At 42.7% G+C, this 27198-nt stretch overlaps 1 protein-coding gene across 2 annotated transcripts in view; it reads right to left on the bottom strand.

The window, feature by feature from the left end:
- fig4a (FIG4 phosphoinositide 5-phosphatase a) overlaps window positions 1–27198 on the bottom strand; it is a 109991-nt gene that overhangs the window by 78877 nt on the left and 3916 nt on the right. For both annotated transcript variants that reach the window (XM_073055894.1, XM_073055893.1), the window contains 4 exons: window positions 22842–22974; window positions 17043–17141; window positions 13944–14067; window positions 3962–4118 (listed from right to left, as the gene is read on the bottom strand). In XM_073055894.1, the coding sequence (XP_072911995.1) occupies window positions 3962–4118; window positions 13944–14067; window positions 17043–17141; window positions 22842–22904 (443 nt within the window). In that variant the 5' untranslated portion in view covers window positions 22905–22974. The remainder of the gene's footprint in view (window positions 1–3961; window positions 4119–13943; window positions 14068–17042; window positions 17142–22841; window positions 22975–27198) is intronic.

The following is a 27198-nucleotide window of genomic DNA, read 5'->3' as shown; positions in this document are numbered from 1 at the left end:
AGGCCATGGGGTTTAATCATTCTTTTGTCTTTAAAAGGTTCAACACTTCCTCCTCCTATTTTTTTAATATTCACTACAATATCAGCATATCCCTCCCTGATCTTACTATCTACACATCCTTCTCCCTGGTGAATATCAATGCATAGTATTCATTTAGTATCTTGCCCATTCCCTCTGGCTCCAGGCATACATTTCCAACTTTGTCCTTGAGTTCCTACCCTCTTTCTAGATACCCTCTTGCTTTTTAGTGTATGTATACAGTTGATAACTTGGGATTATAGGGTATGAACATCTGAAATTATATCTGTGGTTGAATTGAGCCTAGAACTGTAAAAGACTGATGTGAAAGTTTTCAAACCATGGTAAAATTAATTTAAGAACAAAAAGCAATATAAAACAGTGATGATTTATATGAGTTAGAAATTCTATCATTGTAAACTATTTTTGTGTACGATGCTGTTACATGCTCACAGTTTGATCACAGGACAGTGGGATGACGTAATGGTCTTGTGAGTGGGATGATGTACTTGTCTCATGACTGTGGGGTGATGTTATGTCACATGATGGTATGTTCCAAGCGGTATTTAATCCAAGCCCGTGGTCTGTGACGCAGTTCTCATTTTTATTTTTGTGTAACATTGTTGTTGCCGGTGGTATGAAGGCTCCACCGGTTTTGTTTGTTGCACATTTACTTTTCCCTTACAGTCCAGTATCGGAGAGTGAAGGCATTACCGGAGTTATCCAAGTTCAAAGGATTGGATAAAGTTAATGTCATTCAGTGTTTTGGGGAATGATAGACTTTTGTGACTTCATTCAGGAATTGTGGCATGCACATTTGAGTTAAACCCCTGCAAAGTCAGGAAGGTTTGTGCAGTGACCACTCTCCAGTCTAAAGGTCAGTTCCTTTTATTTCCTCGTGATTTCTGCAAACAAGGGATCTCCCAGCTGTGGGATCGGCAGATTCGTTGTTACTTCGAAGGAATCGTTTGTTTCCCAGAAGTCTCTCCTTAATGACTGTATAAATCACATGGACTTTTGAATTTATCACTTTAAGTCTGTGATTGGATGGGAACTCGTTAAGAACAGTTTCTAAGTTGAATGTTTGTGCCACCTAACTGTTAACTTCCGGTTAAGTTACCGTAGATTCCGGACTACAGAGCGCACCTGATTTTAAGCCGCTGGCTCTAATTTTAGAAATAAAATCATTTTTTTAATTGTAAAGGCCGCACCGGATTTTAGGCCGCACCGGATTTTCGGCCGCAGGTGTCCCACGTTGTAATATGAGATATTTACACAGAAAGATATTACACCTGAGGATTTTTTTAACTTTCAATTAAATCCATATGGTAACAAAAACAAATACATATTGCAAATGCTTTTTTTCGAACCGTGCCCGTACGCGGCTACTTTTAAATATACGTTGCGTATACTTCTTTACTGAACAACATTCCAATATCTCCTAACGACTGGTAAAAAATATATATACTGCAGCCTACCAGGAAAAGTTATTGATACCTTTAACTTAAAAGCAGAGTTCGCTCAGATCCAAAGCCGCTCGCGTAATGCGCTCCCCCCCTCCTTTCCGTTTCATCGCAAACGGCATTTAAAAGCAGCTTTCGCTCGGATCCAAAGCCGCTCGCGTAATGCGCTCCCCCCTCCGTCCCGTTTCATCGCAAACGGCATTTAAAAGCAGAGTTCGCTCGGATCCAAAGCCGCTCGCGTAATGCGCTCCCCCCTCCGTCCCGTTTCATCGCAAACGGCATTTTCCCACAAGACACCGCGAAACCGGGTGTGTCGTCATAGCATCCCGCGATGTAGTACAGAAAACAAATATAGTTTAAACTAAGTAGGGTAGGTAGCACAATGCTTCGAGTGTTTTCCATGTTGATGAGGGTGAGTACAAATGACTGATTTACAATAATTTAATTGTGAAAGTGCGCTTGATTTATCGTACAATTTCATTGGACCTCTGTGAACTACTCATCAATTTTATTGGTCTACTGTTACGAGGCAAAATGTTTACGAGGCGGCATGAAAAAAACCATGCATTAGCCGCTTCGGATTATTGGCCACAAAGTTCAAAGCTGTTCAAAATGTGGGAAAAAAGTAGCGGCTTAAAATCCGGAATCTACGGTAGTTATTTGTTTACTTCTCTAAGTTTGAGCAGAGGTTAACAAATTTCAGGATTTGTTTCAAACCCTGTCTCAGTTTCATATTCATTGCTGCTGCATTTGTAACAATGCAAACAAATGTAATCTAAAACTTACCGTAGATGCCGGATTATAAGCCGCTACTTTTTTCCCACGCTTTGAACAGCTTTGAACACTGCGGCTTTTACAACGGTGCGGCTAATGCATGTTTTTTTTTCATGCCGCCAAAAACATTTTGCCTCGTAACAGTAGACCAATAAAATTGATGAGTAGTTCACAGAGGTCCAATGAAATTGTACGATAAATCAAGCGCACTTTCACAATTAAATTACTGTAAATCAGTCATTTGTACTCACCCTCATCAACATGGAAAACACTCGAAGAAAAGCATTGTGCTGCCTTTATGGCAGTTATTTAGTTTATAATATTTTCACTTAGTAATTCATTTGTTAGTATTTTCTAGTTAAAGTTAGAAGTGTTTTAACTATATTTGTTTTCTGTACTACATCCCGGGATGCTATGACGTCACATCCGGTTTCGCTGCGTCTTGTGGGAAATACCAGTTTGCGATAAACGGGAAGGTGGGGGCGAGCGGCATTAGACCCGAGCGAAAACGCTGCTTTTAAGTTAAAGGCGATCAATAACTTTTCCTGGTAGGCTGCAGTATATATATTTTTTTACCAGTCGTTAGGAGATATTGGAATGTTGTTCGTGCACTGTTCAGTAAAAAAGTATACGCAACGTAATTTGTGTGTTACTGATACGTATGTATATTTAAAAGTAGCCGTGTTACAGGCACGGTTCGAAAAAAAGCATTTGCAATATGTATTTGTTTATGTTACCATACGGATTTAATTAAAAGTTAAAAAATCCTCACATGTAATATCTTTCTGTGTAAATATCTCATATTACAACGTGGGACACCTGCGGCCTAAAATCCGGTGCGGCTTGTACAAGTACAAAATTGATTTTCTTTCTAAAATTAGAGCCTGTGGCTTTTAATCAGGTGCGCTCTGTAGTACGGAATCTACGGTAGTTGCTAATGTGGATCATTGTTTGCAAAATTTGTTACAAGTCCTCCACTTTATAAATACACATTTATGGTAAAGATTTTAGTTCAAGATTCACATGCACATTGAAGTCCATGAATGATACATGACAATTATACAGAATCAGATACTGAAATCAGGTTAAGAAATACAAGGCTTGATAAAATGGTACTTAAAGAAGAGCAATCTGATTAATTGGTGGCTATGGAAAATGAAGCATCTATCTGGCATTTGCCAACTCCTGATTTAAGAATTATTTTTAATATTCAATCCTACTACCCCTCCTCTTGCTGTTGATCTTGATTAATCTATTCTAATTACTACTCATCCATCAAAATTCATCAAACCAAAAATCAAGTATCTTCGATCCCTACCCTTCACCCAACTGCTCTGCTGACCCACTGCATTTCCTGTTTCCTGCATTTTAAGTTTGTGATTCATCAGTTCTGAGGTTTTCCAATCTGTATCATTGACCTCCTTATACTCTAACAACAACTACCAATTTCTTCAACACCATGATTCCATGACTTATTTTACCTGTTTACCCTCATTAGCCTGTTGCTATGAAACTTCATAGGAAAAAAAAACACTTTTGTTTTAAGTGCTTACTCTTATGCGGCTTCTTTTAAAATTGAGGGGCTTTGAGCCTTTTCCATAACCAAATAATTTCTAAGCCAATGCATGTGAATTGTCCAAGTCAATTATTTGGGCATCTTATTGTATTAAGGACCAAAACTATTAACTTGTCCTATGTCCACTTACTTGGCTTCATCTGGATGCGCAATTCGAACAGAATCATTTGGAATGTAGACACTGTTGATGTCTTCAATTTTATAAATTGAATGGCCACCAATATCTGCAACCTTTCTTCTTTTGGTTATCAATACAATGTAGTATCCTTCTAAAAATCTGACAAATCCTATAGAGAAAAAGCATTGTTAGTCTGAAGTGTAGATTATTGCATCAGATCAAAATTATAACCATATAAAAAACAGATTACCTTAATAGCATAGTGGTAAAAACACATATTAGGCTACTGAAAGGTCGCTGATCTTACATACACTCTCTCCACAGTGCTGAATTATCAGATTTAAGCCAAGCCACTAACTGAACAATTAATCTACGTATCCCTGAAATCAACAAGGAGGCAATGATAAGAAAACAACCGTATTTACAGATTTGAAATAATTGGGATCATCCTTTAATCCTATACAATGATAGACCCAAGTTAAGAGGCACTGAAGCTGCCCAGATGGCAAAAGGTTACAAAAAAACACAAGTGCAAAAAAGTTGTCCAAGCTGTAACAATGCCATCCAATGGGAAATAGTATATACTCATAACAACAAAAGCAGGCAATTTAATTCCTCAAAGCAATTCTGCCATTCATTGATATTGTGATGATCTGCAACTTAACTCAGTAATTTTTTAGATTCAAATACAAGATGTTGATGTCAAAAAACAGCCTTAGGCCCATCAGTAACTATTCTTAAAAAGACAGTCATGGATGGTCATTTCTGAAAACAGTTAAGATTCAAACACTCTGCTGTGGGCCTAAAGTTAACTGCAGGCTGGACCATGCCAGAATGCAAAATTTTCATCTTTACTATGGATACCAAAGAATAGAAACATTTTCCATGGTAAGCCTGTAGTTCGTTTCGTCATCAAATGATTTATTTCATTAACTATTATATACCCTTGTTGCCATTATGAGATCCAAAATGTATCCAGATCATAAAGTCAAGGCTCTGGATTACAGATCCAATAACATGACCTCACCCTCTGAAACTTCACTTCCCTTTAAACATCTATCAAAATTTCAACAGATATAAAATTGGTTTATGAAGCTAATGCATTGCAAAAGACTTCTCAAAACTTCTATTACCATGCTGTAGATAAGTTTCCTATCTTCCAAAAAGCTCCTCTTAAATCATCACCTTAGTTCACTGCTCTACTCTCCCTACAGCCATGACTGTGTGGCTAGGCACAGCTCAAGCGGCATCTATAAACTCTGGCGATGGCACAACTATTGTTGGCAGAGCTTCAGATGGTGACAAGGAGGCATATAGGCGCGAGTTAGGTCAGCTAGTTGAGTGGTGTAGCAACAACCTTGTACAAAGTCAGTAAAACAAAGGAAATGATTGTAGATTTCAGGAAGGGGAAAGTCAAGTGAACACACACCATTTTTCATTGAGGAATCGTTGGAGATTGCAGGGTGACTTGGACAGGTTGGGTGAGTGGGCAGATGCATGGCAGATGCAGTTTAATGTGGATAAATGTGAGGTTATCCACTTTGGTGGCAAGAACAGGAAGGCAGATTACTATCTGAATGATGTCAAGTTAGGAAAAGGGTAAGTACAACGAGATCTAGGTGTCCTTGTTCATCAGTCACTGAAAGTCAGCGTGCAGGTACAGCAGGCAATGAAGAAAGCTAATGGCATGTTGGCCTTCATAACAAGGAGAGTTGAGTATAGGAGCAAAGAGGTCCTTCTGCAGTTGTACAGGGCCCTGGTGAGGCCACACCTAGAGTATTGTTCAATTTTGGTCTCCAAATTTAAGGAAGGACATTCTTGCTATTGAGGGAGTGCAGCATAGCTTCACGAGGTTGATTCCCAGGATGGCGGACTGTCATATGTTGAAAGATTGGAGCGACTGGGCTTGTATACACTGGAATTTAGAAGGATGAGAGGGGATCTGATTGAAACATATAAGATTATTAAGGGATTGGGCACGCTAGAGGCAAGAAACATGTTCCCAATGTTGGGGGAGTCCAGAACCAGAGGCCACAGTTTAAGAATAAGGGGTAGGCCATTTAGAACGGAGTTCAGGATAAAACTTTTTCACCCAGAAAGTTGTGGAATGCTTTGCATTCTATGGAATGCTTTGCCTCAGAAGGCAGTGGAGGCCAATTCTCTGGATGCTTTCAAAAAAGAGTTAGATAGAGCTCTTAAAGATACCGGAGTTGAGGGATATGGGGAGAAGGCAGGAACGGGGTACTGATTGTGGATGATCAGCCATGATCACATTGAATGGCTGTGCTGGCTCTAAGGGCCGAATGGCCTACTCCTGCACTTATTGTCTATTGCTCAACATTGGAAAGGGTAACCAGTTTCAAGATCCTGAGTGTCAAAATTTCTGGGCCCAACATATTGATGCAATTACAAAGAAGGCAGTGCAGTGGCTATATTTCATTCGGAGTTTGGAGAGATCTACAAGTGTATGGCACCAAGTACCCTAGGAAATTTCTAGAGAATGCTGCAGAAAGTTGCAAACTCAGCCAGCTCTATAATGGCACTAGTCTCCCCCAGCATCGAGGACATTTTCAAAAGGTGATGTCTTAGAAAGGCGACATCCATCATCACAGAGCCCCATCACCAAGAACAAGCCCTCTTCTCATTGCTACTATCAGCAAGGATGTACAAAAGCCTGAAGGCAACACCCAGTGTTTTAGGAACAGCTTCTTCTCCTGTGCCATCAGATCTCTGAATGGACAATGAATCCATGTACACTACCCTCAGTATTTTTTTCTATTTTACTACCTATTTAATGTAACTTTATATATTTTTCTACTGTAATTTATAAATTTTTAAAATGTATTGCACTGTACTTCTGCCACAAAACAACAAATTTTACACCATATAACTGTGATATTAAAGTGATATCAGCACATCTGTGGATGTTAACTTCCAGTATTCAGTGCATTTACAGGGACAAGTGCGTAAAAAGGGCCCAAAGGATCATTGGCGACCTGAGTCACCCCAACCACAAACTGTTCTAGCTGTTACCATCTGGGAAAGGTACTGTAGCATTAAAGCCAGGACCAACAGGCTGCAGGACAGCTTCTTCCACCAGGACATCAGACTGATTAATTAATACTGACACAATTGCACTTCTAAGCTATATTGACTGCTCTGTTATATATCTTACTGTATATACTATTTATTACAGATTACAATAATTTGCACATTGCACATTCAGACAGTGACCTAATGTAAAGGTTTTTACTCATGTATGTGAAGGATGTAAGAAATGAAGTCAATTCAATTAATTCTGATATTGATTCACCTGCACCTCTCCACCTGATCCAACCATGACACAAAATAAGTGTGCAAAGCTAATAAGCCCTGCTAAATGTATGGTATCCAGAAATGTTCACTGTATTAAAAATATAACTTAACCACTATTTTGAATTCATTTTTAAGACCATTTGACATAGAAGTAGAATTAGACCATTTGGCCCATTGTGTCTGCTCCTCCATTCTATCATAGTTGATTATTATTCCATTCAACCCCATTTCTCTGTCCCAATAAGGTTTGATGCCCTTATTAATCAAGAACCTAACTATCTGGTTTAAATATACCCAATGACTTGCTCCCCAGAGCTGTCTGCGGTGATGGATTCCACAGAATCACCCCCTTCTGGCTGAAGAATTTTTCCCTTTCATGCTCCTGTCCAGCAGATCATGAGGACAATACTCCCTCAGCATGTGAGCAGTCTTTGTTATATACACCCATTTCTAGTATGCAAGATCACTTAATATTAAGCACAAAAACTTTTTAGCCCTATGGACCTTCATTACTCATGAAGTATCATTTAATGGATGTCTTATTCTTACCGGCTCAGAATTCAATTACCACAAGTTTGCCCAGATTACATAAATACTAATTGATGTTTTCATTTACAATTATTACAGTAATATTTACCTTTGGCAGTTTAGATACCTGGTTTATTATCCTATCAAAATGGTTTGTGCATATTGATGCATTCTGGGAAGTTATATCAGGAGAGGACATACATAGTTAAAACAGGATCCTGGAGCACCCAATAAAACAAAGACCTAGGGGTACAAGTACAGAGCTCCCAAGAAGTGACAATAGAGGTAGATAAAGTGACGAAGACAGTGTGTGACACGTTTGCTTTCATTAGAGAAACTCTGAGTGGAGGAATTGGAACATCATGTTACACCTAACTAAGACGTTGGTGGGAGCGCACCTGGAGTATTACATGTTCTTCCTGTCAGCATACTGCAGGCAACTTGTGATTATGCTAGAAAGAAAACATTCACACAGATGTTGCCGGTACTGGTCAGTTTATTTTATAAGGCGAGGCTGGATAGGCTGGGACTATTTTTCCTGGAACAAAGGAGGCTAATGGATGACCTTATAAAATCTTGAGGGGCATATGAGGGGCACAGATGAAGCGAATATTCACTTTCTATTTCCTAAGGGATGGGAGACTAGAGATATTAGGTACAGATTTAGGGTGAGAGAGCAAAAATTACTAGCTGAATTAATTTGACAACACAAGTGGGCTGAAAGGACTCCTGATGAAAAGTTTCGGCCTGAAACTTGGACTATTAATTCACTTCCATAGATGTCCCCCGGCCCACCAAGTGTGGTTGTATGTTGCTCTGGGTTTCCAGCACCTGCAGAATCTCTTGTGTTTATGATGGCTGAAGGTTCTGCTCCTGTGCTATACTGCTTTATGCTCTATGTTCTATTTAAAAGTGACTTGATGAGTATGTTTTCCACAGAGGGTGAGGTGTGAATGGAGGAGCTACTAGAAGAAGTAATGGAGGCAGGTACCATTACAAGATTTTTTAAAAATCTTTGCAGTTTAACAATCAATTATCTGTATCTTTAGTTCCTCTCTTCAAGTAGTAGTACTTTGTCCCTGTTTGTTTCAATTTCCTTTTATTCTATCAACTCTTAATAAAATGATTGTGAGGCAACAAGTTTTATGCCTCGTTCCTGACTTCTAAAAGAACCTTGGACTTAAACACCAGAATCCAAAACACCTTATCAAACTACACATTACCCCTACTCTCTATCTCAATCTATCTAACCAGGTAAATACTTAGACCTCAGATCCAAGAGATACAAAGTTTAGTCTTCTGAGTTACCAGATCATATGGCTTCCAACTAACCCTATATATCACATTCCTTTGCCAATACTTTATCTCTTCACATAACATATTACCAGGTTTGTCAATGAAAGACCACAACAACTTGGGTGTTCAATTAGTATGCAAAAGACAACAAATTGTGCAAATAAAAAAATCAATAAATAATAATAAATTACTAAACAATAAATATTGAAAACATGAGATGAGGAGTCCTTGAAAGTGAGTTGGAACATTTCAATGATGTGTAACTGAAGTTGAGTGAAGTTATCCCCTTTGATTCAAGAGCTTAATGGCTGAGGGGTAATAACTATTTCTGAACCTGGTGGTGTGAGTCCAGAGTCTCATGTATCTTATTCCTGATGGCAGCAGTGAGAAGAGAGCACATCCTGGGTGGTGGGGTTCTCTGAAGATGGATAATTGCTTTCCTGCAACAATACTTCATGTAGATGTGCTCAATGGTGGGGAGGACTTTATCCATGAAAAACTATGATGAAGGCAAGGCAGAGAATGTTGTCTACATGGATTTGACAAGATCCCAGATGGGAGAATGGTCAAGAATTCCCGTCACTTGGCATCCAAACTGAGGTTAGAAATTGAATTCAACACTGGCTTTCCAGGAGGAGCCACAGAGAGGTAATAGATTGTTGACTCCTTGATTAGAGGCCTGTGATTATACGAGTGCCACATGGATCAGTGCTAGGTCAGTTGACGTTTGTCATCTATATCAAAGATCTAGATGATAATGTGGTAAATTGGAACAGCAAATTTGTGGATGACATCAAGATTGAGGGTATAGTGGACAGTGAGAAAAGCTATCAAACTTTGCAGTGGGATCTGGAACAGTGGGGAAAATGGGCTGAAAATGGCAGATAGAATTTAATGTAGTCAAGTGTGAGATGCTGGACTTTGAGAGACAAATCAAGGTAAGACTTGCACAGTGAATGGTTGGGCACTGAAGAGTACAGTAGAATCACGGGATCTGGGAATACAGATCCATAATTCCTTGAAAGTAGCACCACAGATAGAAAACGTCTATCTGTTGAGTGTACTTTTGGTATACTGAATTTCATAACTCAAAGTACTGAGTACAGGAGTTGTGATGTTATACTATTAAAGTTGTATAAGACGTTGGTGATGCCAATCTGGAGCATTGTGTGCAGTTCTGGTTATTTACCTAGAGTAAAGAATAACAATAAGATTGAAAAAGTGTAAAGAAAATTTACAAGCATGTTGCCAGGACCTGAGGACATAAGAGACAGGAAAACGTTGAATAGGTGTGGACTCTTATTTTGTGGAGCGTAGGAGAATGAGGAGAGATTTGATAATGACAAAATTATGACTGGTATAGCTAGGGCAAATACAACCAGGATTTTTCCACTGAGGTTGGGTGACACTAGGTAATAGGTTAAGTGTGAAAGGTCTAATATTTAAAGGGAACATAAAGGGAAACTTCTTCACTCAGAGGTGGTGAGAGTGTGAAATGTGCTGCCAGTGGAAGTGGTGGATGCGGGTTCAACTTCAACATTTAAAAGAAATATAGATAAGTATATGTATAGGATGGATATGAAGGGTCCAGATGCAGGTCAATGGGACTAGTCAGAATAATATTTCGGCATGGAATACATGGGGCAAAGGGCTTGTTTCCATACTGCAGTGTTCTGCTCCTATAACCCTGCATCTTAACCTACCTGATTACAATTCCCCAGTTTCTTTCTCTCACCTTAAATGACAGAAATACAAGTACAAATTTTTATTTAAAAAGACTTGTTCCTTAATGAGCAAAACTTTTGATAATCATAGCTAGGCTATTTTGAAATTAGTTGGAAATAAACTGGCCCCAAGGAACATCACTATTTAATACAGTTTTTTCTCGTAATCAATTTGCTGACTTATTACTTGTATTCTGAATGTTGCTTTGGAAGTCACCATCCCTGATTAATATTGATTTGCTTGGGTTATCAGGTATGCAATCCTCCTCCCTTACTCAAATAATACTGAAAGTAATTGCTATACATCTGCCATTTTCTAACTTTCATTAAATATACCACTATAACTAGACTGAAGGATCTAGAGTTTCTGAACACCATTTTCTTCTAAGTGCAATAAAAAAAGAACTATTTTGCTATGCCTTGCATTCATCTTTCCCAAAAGTTTTGTGACTTTGGCTTACAGTTGATTCTAACATTTTTAAACAACGAATCATTTAAAACACAAGAAATTATGCAGATGCTGGAAATCATAGGCAACACACACAAAATACTGGAGGAACTCAGCAGGTCTGGCAGCATTTATGGAGGAAAATAAGACCATAAGACAAAGGAGCAGAAGTCGGCCATTTGGCCCATCAAGTCTGCTCCACCATTTCATCATGAGCTGATCCAATCTCCCCTTTAGTCCCATCCCCCATCTTCTCACCATAACCTTTGATGCCCTGACTACTCAGATACCTCTCAATCTCTGCCTTAAATACACCCAATGACTTAGCCTCCACTGCTGCCCATGGCAACAAATTCCATAGATTCACCACCCTCTGGCTAAACATTTTTTTTCGCATCTCTGTTCTGAATGGGTGCCCTGCAATTCTCAAGTCATGTCCTCTCGTACTAGCCTCCCCCACCATGGGAAACAACTTTGCCACATCCACTCTGTCCATGCCTTTCAACGAAATGTTTCTATGAGGTCCCCCCTCATACTTCTGAATTCCAAGAAGTACAGTCCAACAGCGGTCAAACGTTCCTCATATGTTAACACTCTCATTCCCAGAATCATTCTAGTGAATCTTCTCTGAACCCTCTCCAATGTCAGCACATCCTTTCTTAAATAAGGAGCCCAAAACTGCACACAGTATTCCAAGTGAGGTCTTACCAGTGCCTTACAGAGCTTCAACATCACATCCCTGCTTTATTCCTCTAGAAATGAATGCCGACATTGCATTCGCCTTCTTCACCACCGACTCAACCTGGAGGTTAACCTTAAGGGTATCCTGTACGAGGACTCCCAAGTCCCGTTGCATCTCAGAACTTTGAATTCTCTTCCTATTTAAATAATAGTCTGCCCGTTTATTTCTTCTACCAAAGTGCATGACCGTACACTTTCAGACATTGTAATTCATTTGCCACTTCTTTGCCCATTCCCCTAATCTATCCAAGTCTTTCTGCAGACTCTCTGTTTCCTCAGCACTACCGGCCCCTCCACCTATCTTTGTATCATCAGCAAACTTAGCCACAAAGCCATCTATTCCATAATCCAAATCGTTGACATACAACGTAAAAAGAAGTGGCCCCAACACGAACCCCTGTGGAACACCACTGGTAACCGGCAACCAACCAGAATGGGATCCCTTTATTCCTACTCTCCTGCCAATCAACCAACACTCTATCCACGTATGTAACTTTCCAATAATTCCATGGGCTCTTATCTTGTTTAGCAGCCTCATGTGTGGCACCTTGTTAAAGGCCTTCTGAAAATCCAAATACACAACATCCACTGCATCTCCCTTGTCTAGCCTACTTGTAATTTCCTCAAAAAATTGCACTAGGTTTGTCAGGCAGGATTTTCCTTTAAGGAAACCATGCTGAGTTCTGCCTATCTTGTCATATGCCTCCAGGTACTCTGTAACCTCATCCTTGACAATCGACTCCAACAACTTCCCAACCACCAATGTCAAGCTAACAGGTCTATAATTTCCTTTTTGCTTCCTTGCCCCCTTCTTAAATAGCGGACTGACATTTGCAATCTTCCAGTCCTCCGGAACCAGGCCAGAATAATCTTAATAATCTTATATGTTTCAATCAGATCCCCTCTCATCCTTCTAAATTCCAGTGTATACAAGCCCAGTTGCTCCAATCTTTCAACATATGACAGTCCCGCCATTCCGGGAATTAACCTTGTGAACCTACGCTGCACTCCCTCAATAGCAAGAATGTCCTTCCTCAAATCTGGAGACCAAAACTGCACACAATACTCCAGGTGAGGTCTCACCAGGGCCCTGTACAACTGCAGAAGGACCTCTTTACTCCTATACTCAATTCCTCTTGTTATAAAGGCCAGCATGCCATTAGCTTTCTTCACTGCCTGCTGTACCTGCATGCTTGCTTTCATTGACTGATGTACAAGAACACCTAGATCTCGTTGTACTTCCCCTTTTCCTAACCTGACTCCATTTAGATAGTAATCTGCCTTCCTGTTCTTGCCACCAAAGTGGATAACCGCACATATATCCACATTAAACTGCATCTGCCATACATTTGCCCACTCACCCAACCTGTCCAAGTCACCCTGCATTCTCATAACATCCTCCTGACATTTCACACTGCTACCCAGCTTTGTGTCATCAGCAAATTTGCTAATGTTACTTTTAATCCCTTCATCTAAATCATTAATGTATATTGTAAACAGCTGCGGTCCCAGCACCAAACCTTGCGGTACCCCACTGGTCACAGCCGTTAATCGCTACTCTTTGTTTCCGGTCAGCCAGCCAATTTTCAATCCATGTCAGTACTCTGCCCCCAATACAACGTGCCCTAATTTTGCCCACTGATCTCCTATGTGGGACTTTATCAAAAGCTTTCTGGAAGCTACCCAGCAATTTGCCTACCAATTTGTCATCAGCAAATTGGTGATATTGGTAATCAGAATCCTATTTGTTTTTTCCTTTCTAGTACATTGACAACATCAAGGATAATTAACAAAGCACATATGGAACAAGCCACATATATCGTACAAGAATGACAGACATCCTCTTCTTCTTGTCAGGTAATTACAGAAACATTTGGGAATAAAAAGGGGACTTTTTTAAGCAAGGTCAATGTAGAAAGAAAAGCAGTTGTCAAATTCTTACCAACAATGCCAAAAGCACACACACTTTTTGAAAGCCCAGATAGTCCTTTCTGCCCCATCTTACTTCGATTGCCATTATCAAGGCGACTTAAAAGGTCCTGAACTTCTTGCTGACTGTACACGTGCTACACCAAAACAAAGCAAGTATTTTAGAATCATTATTGAAAATTCCTATGTACATTACATGAGAACAAACTGAGATCTATAATGTCATATTGAGTGTTCTTGTGGCTATTCAATTTACCATGGTTCCTGAGGCAAAACACTGCAGAAAGGAGAATTGATGCTACTATGATAGTCATGCATTACTTTAGCACACAATTTCAAAATCAGTCCAGTAAACAAGTCAACTCTACCTGGCACCTCCTGGTCCAAGAGCACCTAAAGAATTACAGGTTGCTGTAGACCAGCACATTTTTCTGTGCACATTTTTCTTAATTTGCAGCTGAGATTGTTCCATTTTCTGCACTTGATTGCCACCTCTGCAACATGTTCCCCTTTATACCAGAGGAGCATCTACAGATCTATGATACGAGAAATTTTCCTTACACCAAACACGAGCAGCATATTAGTTAAGACACAAAAAACCATTTGAGCATTTTTTGGAAGCAGGCGGTCTAGTATGCATTTGAAAACAGTAATTATAAAATCTGGCTGTTGTAATGACACCGAACAAGCCATTGGACCTACTGTGCATTTATCAGCTTCAAACTCTATTCCCCTTGAAAGAGGAATCTTTCAAATTTTATTCATCATTTTCATTCATAGAATATAGAAAAGCACATCACAGTAACCCGCACTTTGGCTCAGTCTTGGCCAATTAATTATGCCAAATTAAATTAATCCCATCTGCTTGCACGTGATCCATCTCCCTGTGCTTGTGTCGGTCTAAATACCCCTTCCACATCACTTTTAAATTGGCTTCCACCACTCCTCCCCTGTGCATCATTTTTGAGGCATTTATACCATTCCCTCTGTAAGAAAATTTGCCTCTCACATCTTACTCCGTCTCTCCTTAAAATGATGCCCTCAAGTCTTTGTTTTTTCCATCCTGGGAAAGAGACTGACCTTACCAATCCCTCTCATAACTTTAAACCTTTATTATGCTCCACAGAAAACATTCCAAGTTTGTGCAACCTTTCCTTATAATTAATACTCTCCAATTCACGCAACATCCTAGTGATGTACCCCTCAAAGCTTCCATATTTTCTGATAATGCAGTAACCAAACTTCATAAAATTCCCCAAAACTTTGGCCTAAACAAAGTTTTAAATAGCTGGAACATAGCCCCAATCAATGAAGGCAAGAACACTGTACCAACTTCAGGTTTCTTTACCACCCTATCTACATGTGTTCCAGGAGCTATGAACTTCCACTAGGCCATGCGCCAACACATATATCCTGCTGTATCCTTTGACAACCTTCTTCACTGTTTTTAACTCCACCACTTTCTTTATAATCTGTTAAATCACTAATCAACCCATCTACATTTGCATCCAAATCATTTATATGCATCACAAACAACAGTGGTGTCAACAAGAATACTTGTGGAACACCACTGTTCACAGACCTCGAGTTAGAATAACACCAATCCAGCACCATTCCACCTTTTACGGCTGAGTTAATTTTGAATTTACCAAGTCACTGTGGATCCTATATGTCTTAATAAGACCAAACGGCATTGGAGCAGAATTAGGCCATATGGCCCAACAAGTCTGCTCCGCCACTTCATTATAGCTGATCCATTTTTCCTCTAAGCCCCAATCTCCTTCTTTTTTCTTGCATTCCTTCATGCCCTGACCAATCAAGAATCTATCAACCTCTGCCTTAAATATACATACAGACTTAATCTTCTATATCAGCCTGCCATGAGGGACCTGCCCTACCCTCCATCAATCACCTTTGTCATCCCCTCAAAAAAAAACTCACAACAAATTTGTAAGATATGACCTGTCCTGCTCTAAACTATGCTGACCATTCCTAATTACCCCATGCTTTTCCAAATGCAAATAAATCCTATCCCTCAGAATCCTCTCCTGTAGCTTACCTACTTCTAATGTATGGGGTGCATGGGGCATACAGGGAGTTGTAGCACCCTCTGGTGGCAGGCTTGTCATGCTCTGCCCAGGTATAGCTCATCCACCTTTGGTCCCCACCTACCACCCAGCTCTCACCCATGGCTCCAAATAACTGTTTGCATGCAATAGTGAACACACCCAAGTACACCGCTTCACAGGCAGGCTAAACCAGGTGAGGGTAGCCAGGAACTTACAACCCCAGTGAGATAGGGATATGTCTACCCTAGCATGTGAAGCCAGTTCTGGCGGACTGGGTGGATGAGATCAACTACAAGATCACTCAGCCAACAAAGTGGTGCTGCAACACTTTGCAGAGAGCGAAGGGCATGTCAAGGCACAGAAGGCATTATGGCTATCCACTGCAGCCGAGGAAATGTCCAGTCGTGATGATTTTTCATACCATTGGCCAAGATTTTTGAGGCCGAGAGTGGAACTGCCCCAGTGCAATGGTTTTTTCATTATAAAACTCTCCCCACACAGGTTTATGTCATGGTCAGAAACAACAGACCAGCAACACACAGATGCAAGGCTCACCAGCCAATAACTTCCTGGATTATGCCCATTGCCCCACTTAAACAAAGGAATGACCATGGCAAATTCCTAGTCCTCTGGTACCTCATCTGTGGCTAGAGAGAACTCAAAGATCTTTCAAGGTCCCAACATTCCATCAAGCTCTGGGATTTATTATAAAGAGTTTAGAAATTAAACCAGATTATATCAGATAAATGCTCCTTTAAAGTCTACTCAAGATTCAAGATTAAACCATCTGTAAGTATAATGATCCTAATCATGTCATTCATATGCAGCTGTATGAAACAAATCATCCTCACAAGGATTTTGTATCTGATTCAGTATGATACAGCAACTGGGTCCAGAGTCGTATGTTCTATCAGAATCTACAGCAGAATGGTAAACCAATAATGTTTTTCAATTATCAATTCCTAAATTGGTATTGACAATTGAACCCTTGTGAAAAGTTTAGAAGTATTTCATAAACAATTAGCATAAATGGTGGCACTTACACGGTCATCAATAACCACCAAGTCCTTTGGTTCTGTTCGGTCTATTTTTAGCACACGATATTTAGTTTCAGCATGATTGCTTCCAACCAGAAAGTATCTCTAAAGAAAATTAAGAATATAATTGTTTAGTTCACAGTTTCTCTGAAGGAAAAAAAATCTTATGTCTTATGGTCTTACTTATACACTTAGTGGCCACTTTTTTTAAGGTACACCTGTACACCTGCTCGTCAATGCAAATATCTAATCAGCCAATCATGTGGCAGCAACTCAATGCATAAAAGCATGCAGACACGATCAAGAGGTTCAGTTGTTATTCGGGCCAAACATCAGAATGGGGAAGAAATGTGATCTAAATAGCCTTGACCGTGGAATGACTGCAGGTGCCAGGTGGGCTGGTTTGAGTATCTTAGAAGCTGCTGATATCATGGGATTTTCACATTCAACAGTCTCTAGAGTTTACAGAGAATGGTGCGAAAAGAAAAAAACATCCAATGAATGACAGTTGTGTGGGCGAAAATATCTTGTTAATGAGAGAGGTCAGAGGAAAATGGCCAGAGGTTCAAGCTGACAGGAAGGTAACAGAATTCAAATAACAAAGCATTATAACAGCGGAGTACAGAAGAGTATCACTGAATGCACAACAGGCTGAACCTTTAAGTGGATGGGCTACAACAGCAGAAGACCACAAACATATTCGCAGTGGCCATTTTATTAGGTACAGGGGGTCCACTGTGGCCACTAAGTGTAATTTTCCAATTCATTTTAAGATTAAAAAGGATTCTTACTTTGAACAAAGCCTAAGATTGGCTCCAACCCTGAACACACATACTAAAGGTCTGGATTAGTTGTTTAACATGTCAACTAATTATTAAGCAATGCAATCTAGTGCCACATTGGATGGTCCATATAATTTCTTAACGACTCAAATGCCTAACTCTTAGCCAATCCAACCCTCACATTTGTTCCCATAGACCAGTATCATGTTTTCAGTATTCTAAAACAGCTCCATAGTGAAATAAAATTTACTTCACAGTTCTCGCAAAATTATATTGTTTCACTTTAGATTAAAGGATATTCAAAAGTAATACCACTATCACATTCCCATGTAAAATAGTAACCACATTACTCGAAGTTAATATTGATCAACAATACTCTACTAAAGAAACTATGCACCTGAATATAAACAAAATTGCAAAATATTTCCTCTTTGAGGAGGAATTGAAAATCTTGATTTGTGATTTAAAAGGGATAAATGAGAGGATTAAAACAGATTAAGCTCAATCTCAATCCATAACCAATTTGCTTTGAAAATCAATTTTACACCAGAGAATTTATTAAGGCAGCATTCTACACAAGCACCTTGCAGAGAATCAGTCCATTCCTTTGCAAATTATTTTCTTCTCGTGCCTGTCTGATCCACTATTGAAAGCCATGAGTAACTATTTCAATCAGTTCCAGATCATAATCATTCTCCACGTTAAAAAATCTTTTTCCTTACATCCCCCTCAGCATCCCTCCCTGAAAGACTGTCACAAAGAAGTACAGCACAGAAACAGGCTCTTTGGCCCATTTAATCCATGCCCAAAACATTTTAACTATCTACTCCCACTGGGACCATAGCCCTCCATATCCCTACAATTCATGTACCTATCCAAACTTCTCTTGAACATTGAAATCGAGCTCGCATGCACCACTTGTGCTGGCAGCTCATTCCACGCTCCCACAACCCTCTGAATAAATTAGTTTCCCCTTTTGTTTCCCTTAAAACTTCTCACCTTTCACCCTTAAGCCATGACCTCTGGTATAGTACCACCCATCCTCAATGGGAAAAGCCTGCTTGCATTTATAATTTTTTATACCTCAAATCTTCCCTCAATCTTCTATGTTCTAAAGAATACTGTCCTAACCTGTTCAATCTTTCCTTTTAACGAATGTCTTCCAGACCAATAACATCTTTGTAAGTTTTCTCTGCATGCTTTCAACATTGTTTACAATTTTTTTCTGTAGGCAGGTGCAAGACTGCAGGCCCATTCCAGATTAGGCCTCACCAACATCTTATACATAACACTTCATCTTCTGTACGCAAGACACTGTTTTATGAAGGCCAGTGTGCCAAAAGCTTTCTCTATAACCCTATCTAACTGTGACACCAACTTCAATGAATTACGTACCTGTATTCCCAGATCCCTTTGTCCTACTGCACTCCTCAGTACCCTACTCTCCACTGAGTAAGACCTACCCTGGTTAGTACTACCGAAGTGTAAAATCTCACACTTGTCTGCATTAAATTCCATCTGTCATTTTTCAGCCCATTTTTCCAGCTGATGCAGATCCCTCTGCAAGCCATGATAGCCTTACTCACTGTCCACTACACCCCTCATCTTGGTGTCATCCGCAAATTTGTTGATCCAGTTAACCACATTATCATCCAGATCATTAATATAGATGACAAACAACAAAGGACTCAGCACCGATCCCTGAGGTACACCACTAGTCAGAGGCCTCCAGTCAGTGAAGCAATCTTCTACGACCACACTCTGGCTTCTCCCACAGAGCCAGAAAGCATCCACTGCCTTGCCTTCATCCATTTTCCTGAAACTTCATCGAAAAATTCCAAAAAATTGGTTAGACATGACCTACCACATACAAAGCCATGCTGACTATCTTTAATCAGTCCATGTCTATCCAAATACTTATATATCCAGCCCCTTAGAATACCTTCCAATAACTTCCCCACAACTGATGTCACTCACCTGCCTATAATTTCCTGATTTCTGTTTAGAAACTTTTTAAACAGCAGAACAACATTGGTTATCCTCCAGTTCTCTGGTATCTCTTGTTGCTGAGGATGTTTTAGATATCTCTGTTCGGTCCCAGTAATTTCTGTACTTGCCTCCTGTACGAGACTGAGGGAAACCTTGTCAGGCCCTGGGGATTTATCCACCCTGATTTGCTTCAGGGTAACAAAGACCTCCTCCTCTGTATTCTGTACAGGGCCCATAAAGTTGATGCCACTTTGCCTCACTTGTACAGATTCAGTATGTCTCCTGAGTAAACACAGATGCAAAGAATGCATACAAGATTTCCCCCATCTGTTTTGGCTCCACACATAGATTGCTCCTCCAGAAGATCAATTTGGTCTCTGGCAATCCTTCTGCTCTTAAGATACCTCCAGAATCCGTTAGGATTCTCCTTCACTTTGATTGCTACAGCAACTACGTCTCCTTTTAGCCTTCCTGATTTCTTTATGTGTTCCCTTGCATTTCTTGTCCTCCATAGGCTCTTCATTTGATCCTACTTGCCTACAGCAGGCTGCTATGCACCTCCTTTTTTTTCTTAACCAGGGCCTCAATATCTTTTGAAAACCAAGGTTCCTCACAATTGGTATCTTTACCTTTTATCCTGACAGGCTCATACAAGCTTTGTACTCTCAAAGTTTCATTTTCGAAGGCCTCCCACTTTCCAAGTATGTTTGCTAGAAAACAGCCTGTCCCAATCCCACACTTGTCAGATCATTTCTTGATACTGTCAAAATTGGCCTTTCTCCAATTTAGAATCTCAACCCACACACCAGACCTATCTCTTTGCATATTTAGTTTGAAACTAATCGCATTATGGTCACTGATGCAGTGTTCCCCTACGCAAACTATTGTCACCTGCCCTGTCTCATTCACTAATAGCAGATACAATATCGCACACTCTCTTGTTAGGACTTCTAAGTACTGATGAAGGAAACTTTCCTGATCACATTTGACAAACTCTATCCCATCTAGTCCTTTTACAGCATGTGATTCTCAGTCAATATGTGGAAAGTTAAAATCACTTACTATAACAACCTTATGTTTTTTTACAAGTCTGTGATCTTGTTACAAATTTGTTCCTCTAATTCCCTAGGACTGTAATTCACAACCCTGGAGGTCCTGCCCTTTAACTTAACACCTAACTCTTTAAACTCCCCATGCAGAACCTCATCACCCATCCTACCCATGTCATTGGTACCTACATGGACCACAACCTCTGGCTGTTCACACTCCCACTTAACAATGCTGAGAACTCGATCCCAAATGTTCCAAGCCCTGGCACCTGGAAGCAACATATCACCTGAGAATCTCATTCTCGTCCACAGAACCTCCTATCCATTCCCCTAACTAATGAATCCCCTATCACCACAGCGTGCCCCTTCTCCCCCTTCCCTTCAGAGTCACAGAGCTAGATTTAATGCCAGAGATCCAACTACTCTTGACTTTCCTCTGATAGGTCAGCCACACTCCCCCCCACCCCCCAACAGTATCCAAAGTGATATACCTGTTGTCGAGGGATGCCCACAGGGGTACTCTGGACTGACTGTTTAACCCCTTCTCCCTTCCTGTTGTAGTTGTCAGAGTCTCTCTGCCTTCCCACATCCCACAAAAGGAGCATTTCATTACTCTACCTGGCATCTCTACTGTCCTAGCTGTACAGACATAAAGAAGGGAAGGAAACAATCTTAACCTAGAGCTTTTCTTTTCTTTCTGATTGAATTCTCTCTTCCCTGAAGCCTTGAAGAGGTAGAGCCTCAAGATCACCACTCTGATGACAGATGCTGCAACAATGGCCACTGCGCTTGCCCCTGCCTTCCTTTAATTTGCTCTTGTTAACCTACCTCAAACACGGATTGATCGCTGGTCAATGCTCTGTTACACTGCTGTTACCTGCAGCTCCCTTCTTCTACTCGGACAGTGGACCTGAGTGAAATCCCCTGCTCTCAAACTTCTGATGTCTGAATTGGTTGCTGTTCAAAGCTCTATTATGATGAAATAAAGTGTGAGACCTATTCTCTCAGATGCTTCTGAGAAGCTATCAATAATGGCCTTGAACTTGATGTCTGAAAGTTAGGAAATGCTAGTTCCATACAGTAGCCTGAATATGGAAGTTTGGGCAACCCTCTTTCAGGACTGTGCAGTTTCCAATTAGTTCTGCAGAGTGCCATATTTCCATAATAATTATTCTCCAATTCTCTGCCACCACTCCTGCAGTAAGAGGATTGTAAAAAAAAATAGTAGTCAGACTGTATGCAATTTTCTCCCTTGCTTCTTTTAATGTTCTTGGGTTATTTATATTAGGACATGATCAGTTATTCAATTTTCATATACACGTACTGATGGGCCAAAAGGCCAGTTTCTGTGCTGTATGACTACGTATCCTTCCTCCTGTACTATCCTATTTTATATTTCACATTCATCCTTATCAACCACAACACAAGGAATATTCTTTAGAGGAAAGAATATTCCTTAAGAACCTTGCCCACATCCTCTCCCTCCATGCATTGGTTACATTTTTGGTACTAAATAGATCCTATTCTATCCTTAACCAACCACTTTGGATCTTTGATTTTACTGACCAGTATTTGCATTCCTAGCTTCGTTTCTTTAAATTTTGGTGTTTCACTTTCTAGGCTTTTTGCTGTATCAACCTTGATGTCTCACATGCTCCCTTGTTTGCCCTTCCTGACTCAGTAAGTTCTTTGTTACCCAAGGGGCTCTGGATTTGGTAATCCCCCTTTTGTTGGGCCATGTTGGTTCCAAAATATTGGAATGTTGTTATGCTCACCTGAGATGTGATTGATTTACCTTTAAATGGCCATTTCCAGATCACTTCTGCAAAATCATTTTCAGTTTAGTAAAAAATGGTCTTCACTAGTTAAGAAACTTTAGTTCTATTTCATCTTTGTATTTTTAAACTAAGCTAATTTTCAGAAAAATAGCAAAAATATTAACACAGTAATTACTGAATCACAAGAAAATTGTGTTTGAAACGCACCGCTCGAGTTTCATACAGAACCAGCTTCTGCACACAGCTAATAATTGGCTGTACTGTTGGCATGATGATAAAAAGCCGATTCCTGACAGTGTTATCACATCGCCATCCTCTGAGATCAGATATGCAGTAATGCCTAAAAGAGTGAAGAAAATAGAAAGTTTCTCATTGTACATAGGTCTTAGAAATACATCCCTTTATAGCTTTGGTTCAGTACTATTGTTTTCTTCTCTCATCTCTCACTATTCAACTCTTTCTATTTAATCGTCTCCAGACAAATCATTTGCAATTAACACACTTACACCCATCTTCATCCATTACAGCGATGTACTACATAAAGAGCGAGAGACAACGACATGCAGTCGGTAAGTCGTTTTGAGACTAGTTTATTCAAACTTCGTGGCGCTGGCATTTAATCCCTAGCGCCAGCCCTCTCCGGGCGGAAATGACATCAGAGGTGCATTATCAAAGTCTCTCCCCGCGTGCTGGCTATTTGTGAGCCGGTTCGCCTGCACAGAAAGTGGGTCACCACATAACCACCACCCCCCCCCCCCAGAACCAGTGATACACCCCCCAATGTCCACAGTCTGGATCAGCCTCTGTTTGGGAGGTCTGTCTCTGCGCCGCGGTGCCTGAACCTCAACTGGCTGCGCCAAGTCCACATGGGCTGGTTTCAGTCGGTCCACCGTGAAAACCTCCTCTCTCCCCCCAATGTCCAGAACGTACGTGGACCCGTTGTTGTTGATTACCTTGAATGGCCCCTCGTACGGCCGCTGTAGCGGTGCCCGGTGTCCGCCCCTTCGTACAAACACAAACTTACAGTTCTGCAGGTCTTTGGGAACATGGGTCGGGGTCCGTCCGTGCTGTGAAGTTGGTACGGGGGCCAGGTTGCCGAGCCTTTCACGTAGCCTGTCCAGGACTGCTGCGGGTTCTTCCTCTTGCCCCTTTGGGGCTGGTATGAACTCTCCTGGGATGGCCAAGGGCGTGCCGTACACCAACTTGGCCGACGAGGCGAGCAGATCCTCTTTGGGCGCTGTGCGAATTCCAAGCAGGACCCAGGGAAGCCTCGTTCACCCAGTTAGGTCCTCTCAGGCGGGTCATGAGAGCCGACTTCAAGTGACGGTGGAAGCGTTCCACTAGTCCGTTCGACTGTGGGTGGTAGGCAGTTGTATGGTGTAGCTGCATTCCCAACAGGCTGGCCACAGCCGACCACAGGCTGGAGGTGAACTGGGCGCCTCTGTTGGAGGTAATGTGGGCCGGTACCCCGAAGCGTGCTACCCAGGTTGCAAACAGTGCTCGGGCGCAGGAATCGGCAGACGTGTCGGTGAGTGGGACCGCCTCTGGCCACCTCGTGAACTGGTCCACCATAGTTAGGAGGTACCGCGCTCCTCGGGACACTGGTAGGGGGCCCACGATATCCACATGAATGTGGTCGAACCTCCGGTGGGTGGGTTCGAACTGCTGCGGCGGGGCTTTAGTGTGCCGCTGCACCTTGGCTGTTTGGCACTGCGCACACATTCTGACCCATTCACAGACCTACTTGCAAAGTCCATGCCACGCGAACTTGCTGGAGACCAGCCAGATAGTTGTCCCGATAGATGGGTGCACCAAACCGTGTAGGGAGTAGAAAACTCGCCGCCACAAGGCTGCAGGGACGATGGGGCGAGGTTGGCCGGTAGCCATGTCACACAGGAGGGTCCTCTCACCTGGGCCTACGAGAAAGTCTTGCAGCTGCAAATCCGAGACTGCAGTCCTGTAGCTGGGCATTTCGTCGTCTGCCTGCTGCGCCTCTGCCAGTGCTGCACAGTCCACCCCCAGGGACAGGGCCTGGATAGCTGGTCTGGAGAGTGCGTCCTTTTCCCGAGACACGCTGGATGTAGGACAGATGTCGCTGCTGGCGAGCTGACCAGGGATCGGACACTTTCGTGAATGCAAGGGTCAACGGTTTGTGGTCCGTGAACGTAGTGAATGGCCTGCCTTCTAAGAAGTACCTGAAATGCCGGATTGCCAGATACAGTGGCAACAGCTCCCAGTCGAAAGCACTGTACTTGAGTTCGGGTGGTCGTAGGTGCTTGCTGAAGAACGCCAGGGGTTGCCAGCGCCCCTCGATGAGTTGCTCCAGCACCCCACCGACTGCTGTGTGGGATGCGTCCACCATGAGGGTGGTCGGAACGTCCGTTCTGGGGTGCACAAGCATCGTGGCATCTGTCAAGGCTTCCTTGGCTTTAACGAAAGCGGCCGCGGCCTCCTCGTCCCAAGTAATGTCCTTGCCTTTACCAGACATCAGGGTGTACAAAGGGCGCATGATACGGGCTGCTGAGGGGAGGAAACGGTGGTAGAAGTTCACCATACCAACGAACTCCTGCAGGCCTTTGACCGTGTTGGGCCGGGCAAAGTGGCAGATCGCGTCTACCTTGGCGGGCAGAGGTGTTGCCCCGTCTTTGGTAATCCTGTGGCCCAGGAAGTCGATGGTATCGAGACCAAACTGACATTTGGCCCGGTTGATCGTGAGGCCGAAATCACTCAGGCGGGAGTAGAGCTGGCGAAGGTGGGACAGATGCTTCTGACGACTACCGCTGGCTATAAGGATGTCGTCCAAATAGATGAACGCAAAGTCCAGGTCGCATCCCACCGCATCCATTAGCCGCTGGAACATCTGTGCGGCATTCTTCAGGCTGAACGGGGTGATGAGTGCTGTTTTGGGGATGTCTTCAGGGTGCACCGGGATTTGATGGTATCCCCGGACGAGGTCTACTTTGGAAAAGATTCTTGCCCCGTGCAGGTTTGCTGCAAAGTCCTGTATGTGCGGCACGGGGTAGCGGTCTGGAGTTGTAGCCTCGTTCAGCCTGCGGTAGTCGCCGCATGGTCTCCAATCCCCGGCTGCTTTGGGAGGCCCATGGGCTGTCAGACCTCCGTATGATCCCCAATTCCTCCATCCTCTTGAATTCCTCCTTCGCCAGGCGGAGCTTTTCCAGGGGGAGCCTTCATGCGTGGGCATGGAGGGGTGGTCCCTGGGTCGGGATGTGGTGCTGTACCCCGTGTCTGGGCATGACTGCTGTGAACTGCGGTGCCAGAATCGATGGAAAGTCCACCAGGATTCTGGTGAATTTGTTGTCCGACAGCGTGATGGAGTCCAGGTGTGGGGCCGGCAACTTGGCTTCACCCAGGAAGAACGTCTGGAAAGTCTCGGCATGTACCAGTCTTTTCCCTTGCAAGTCGACCAGCAGGCTGTGAGCTCGCAAGAGGTCCACCCCCAGGAGTGGTTGGGCCACGGCAGCCAGTGTGAAGTCCCATGTGAACCGGCTGGCGCCGAACTGCAGCTGCACCTTGTGGGTGCTGTAGGTCCGTATCGTGCTGCCTTTTGCGGCCCTCAGGGTGGGTCCTGGCTTCCTGTTGCGGGTGTCATACCCCGTCAGGGGCAAGACGCTGATTTCCGCTCCGGTGTCGAACAAGAAGCGGCGTCCCGACTGTTTGTCCCAGACATACAAGAGGCTGTCCTGGTGGCCAGCCACCATAGTCATTAGCGGCAGCTGGCCCTGGCCCTAGCCTTTGCAGGGCGGGCGACAACGGCGGGCTTTTGTGCCCCACTGCTGGTGGTAGAAACACCACTGTTCACTGTCCTCCTCACTCCTGCCTCTGTGTTGTGTGCGCCCCCCCTGCTGGGCCTGGTCTGGTCCGCTGTTGGGCGCATGGCCTGGTACTCTGACCAACGGATGCCACGCTCTCCCTCTCGGCTTTCCACAGCACGTCCGCCCAGGCCGCCACCTTCCGGGGGTCGCTGAAATCTGCGTCAGCCTGCAGCAGATGTATGTCCTCAGGCAGTTGCTCCAGAACGCTTGCTTGAACATGAGGCAGGGCTTGTGTCCGTCAGCCAGGGCCAGCATCTCGTTCATCAATGCTGACGGCAGCCTGTCTCCCAAACCGTCCAGGTGAAGCAGGCGGGCACCCCGCTCATGCCGTGAGAGGCCAAAGGTCTCAATGAGCAGCGCTTTGAATGATTCATATTTGCCTTCTTCCGGGGGCGACTGTATGAAACCCGCAACCTTGGCGGCCGTCTCCTGGTCAAGGGTGCTCACCATGTGATAGTAACGCGTGGAATCAGAAGATATCTGCCGAATCTGGAACTGGGCTTCTGCTCGGCTAAACCACACACGTGGTCACATCGTCCAGAAAGTCGGCAGTTTTAGCAAAACTGCGTGAACAGATGAAGAGTCGGTCATCTTTGGTCCAAATCCCGTTGCGCAGAAAGTGGGTCACCACACCATGGTATTTTTTACTGCTTTCACAGAATCACTGTCATTCCACTTGCTTGGCTGCAGTTTTTCTTACAAGCTAAAATAAGCTCATCAGAAAAGGCAAT

This window comes from Hemitrygon akajei, chromosome 9 (assembly GCF_048418815.1).
Source record: "Hemitrygon akajei chromosome 9, sHemAka1.3, whole genome shotgun sequence".
In the NCBI taxonomy this organism is placed as follows: Eukaryota; Metazoa; Chordata; class Chondrichthyes; order Myliobatiformes; family Dasyatidae; genus Hemitrygon; species Hemitrygon akajei.
The sequence above is the reverse complement of the archived record's forward strand: the minus strand, read 5'-3'. Positions and strand labels throughout refer to the sequence as shown.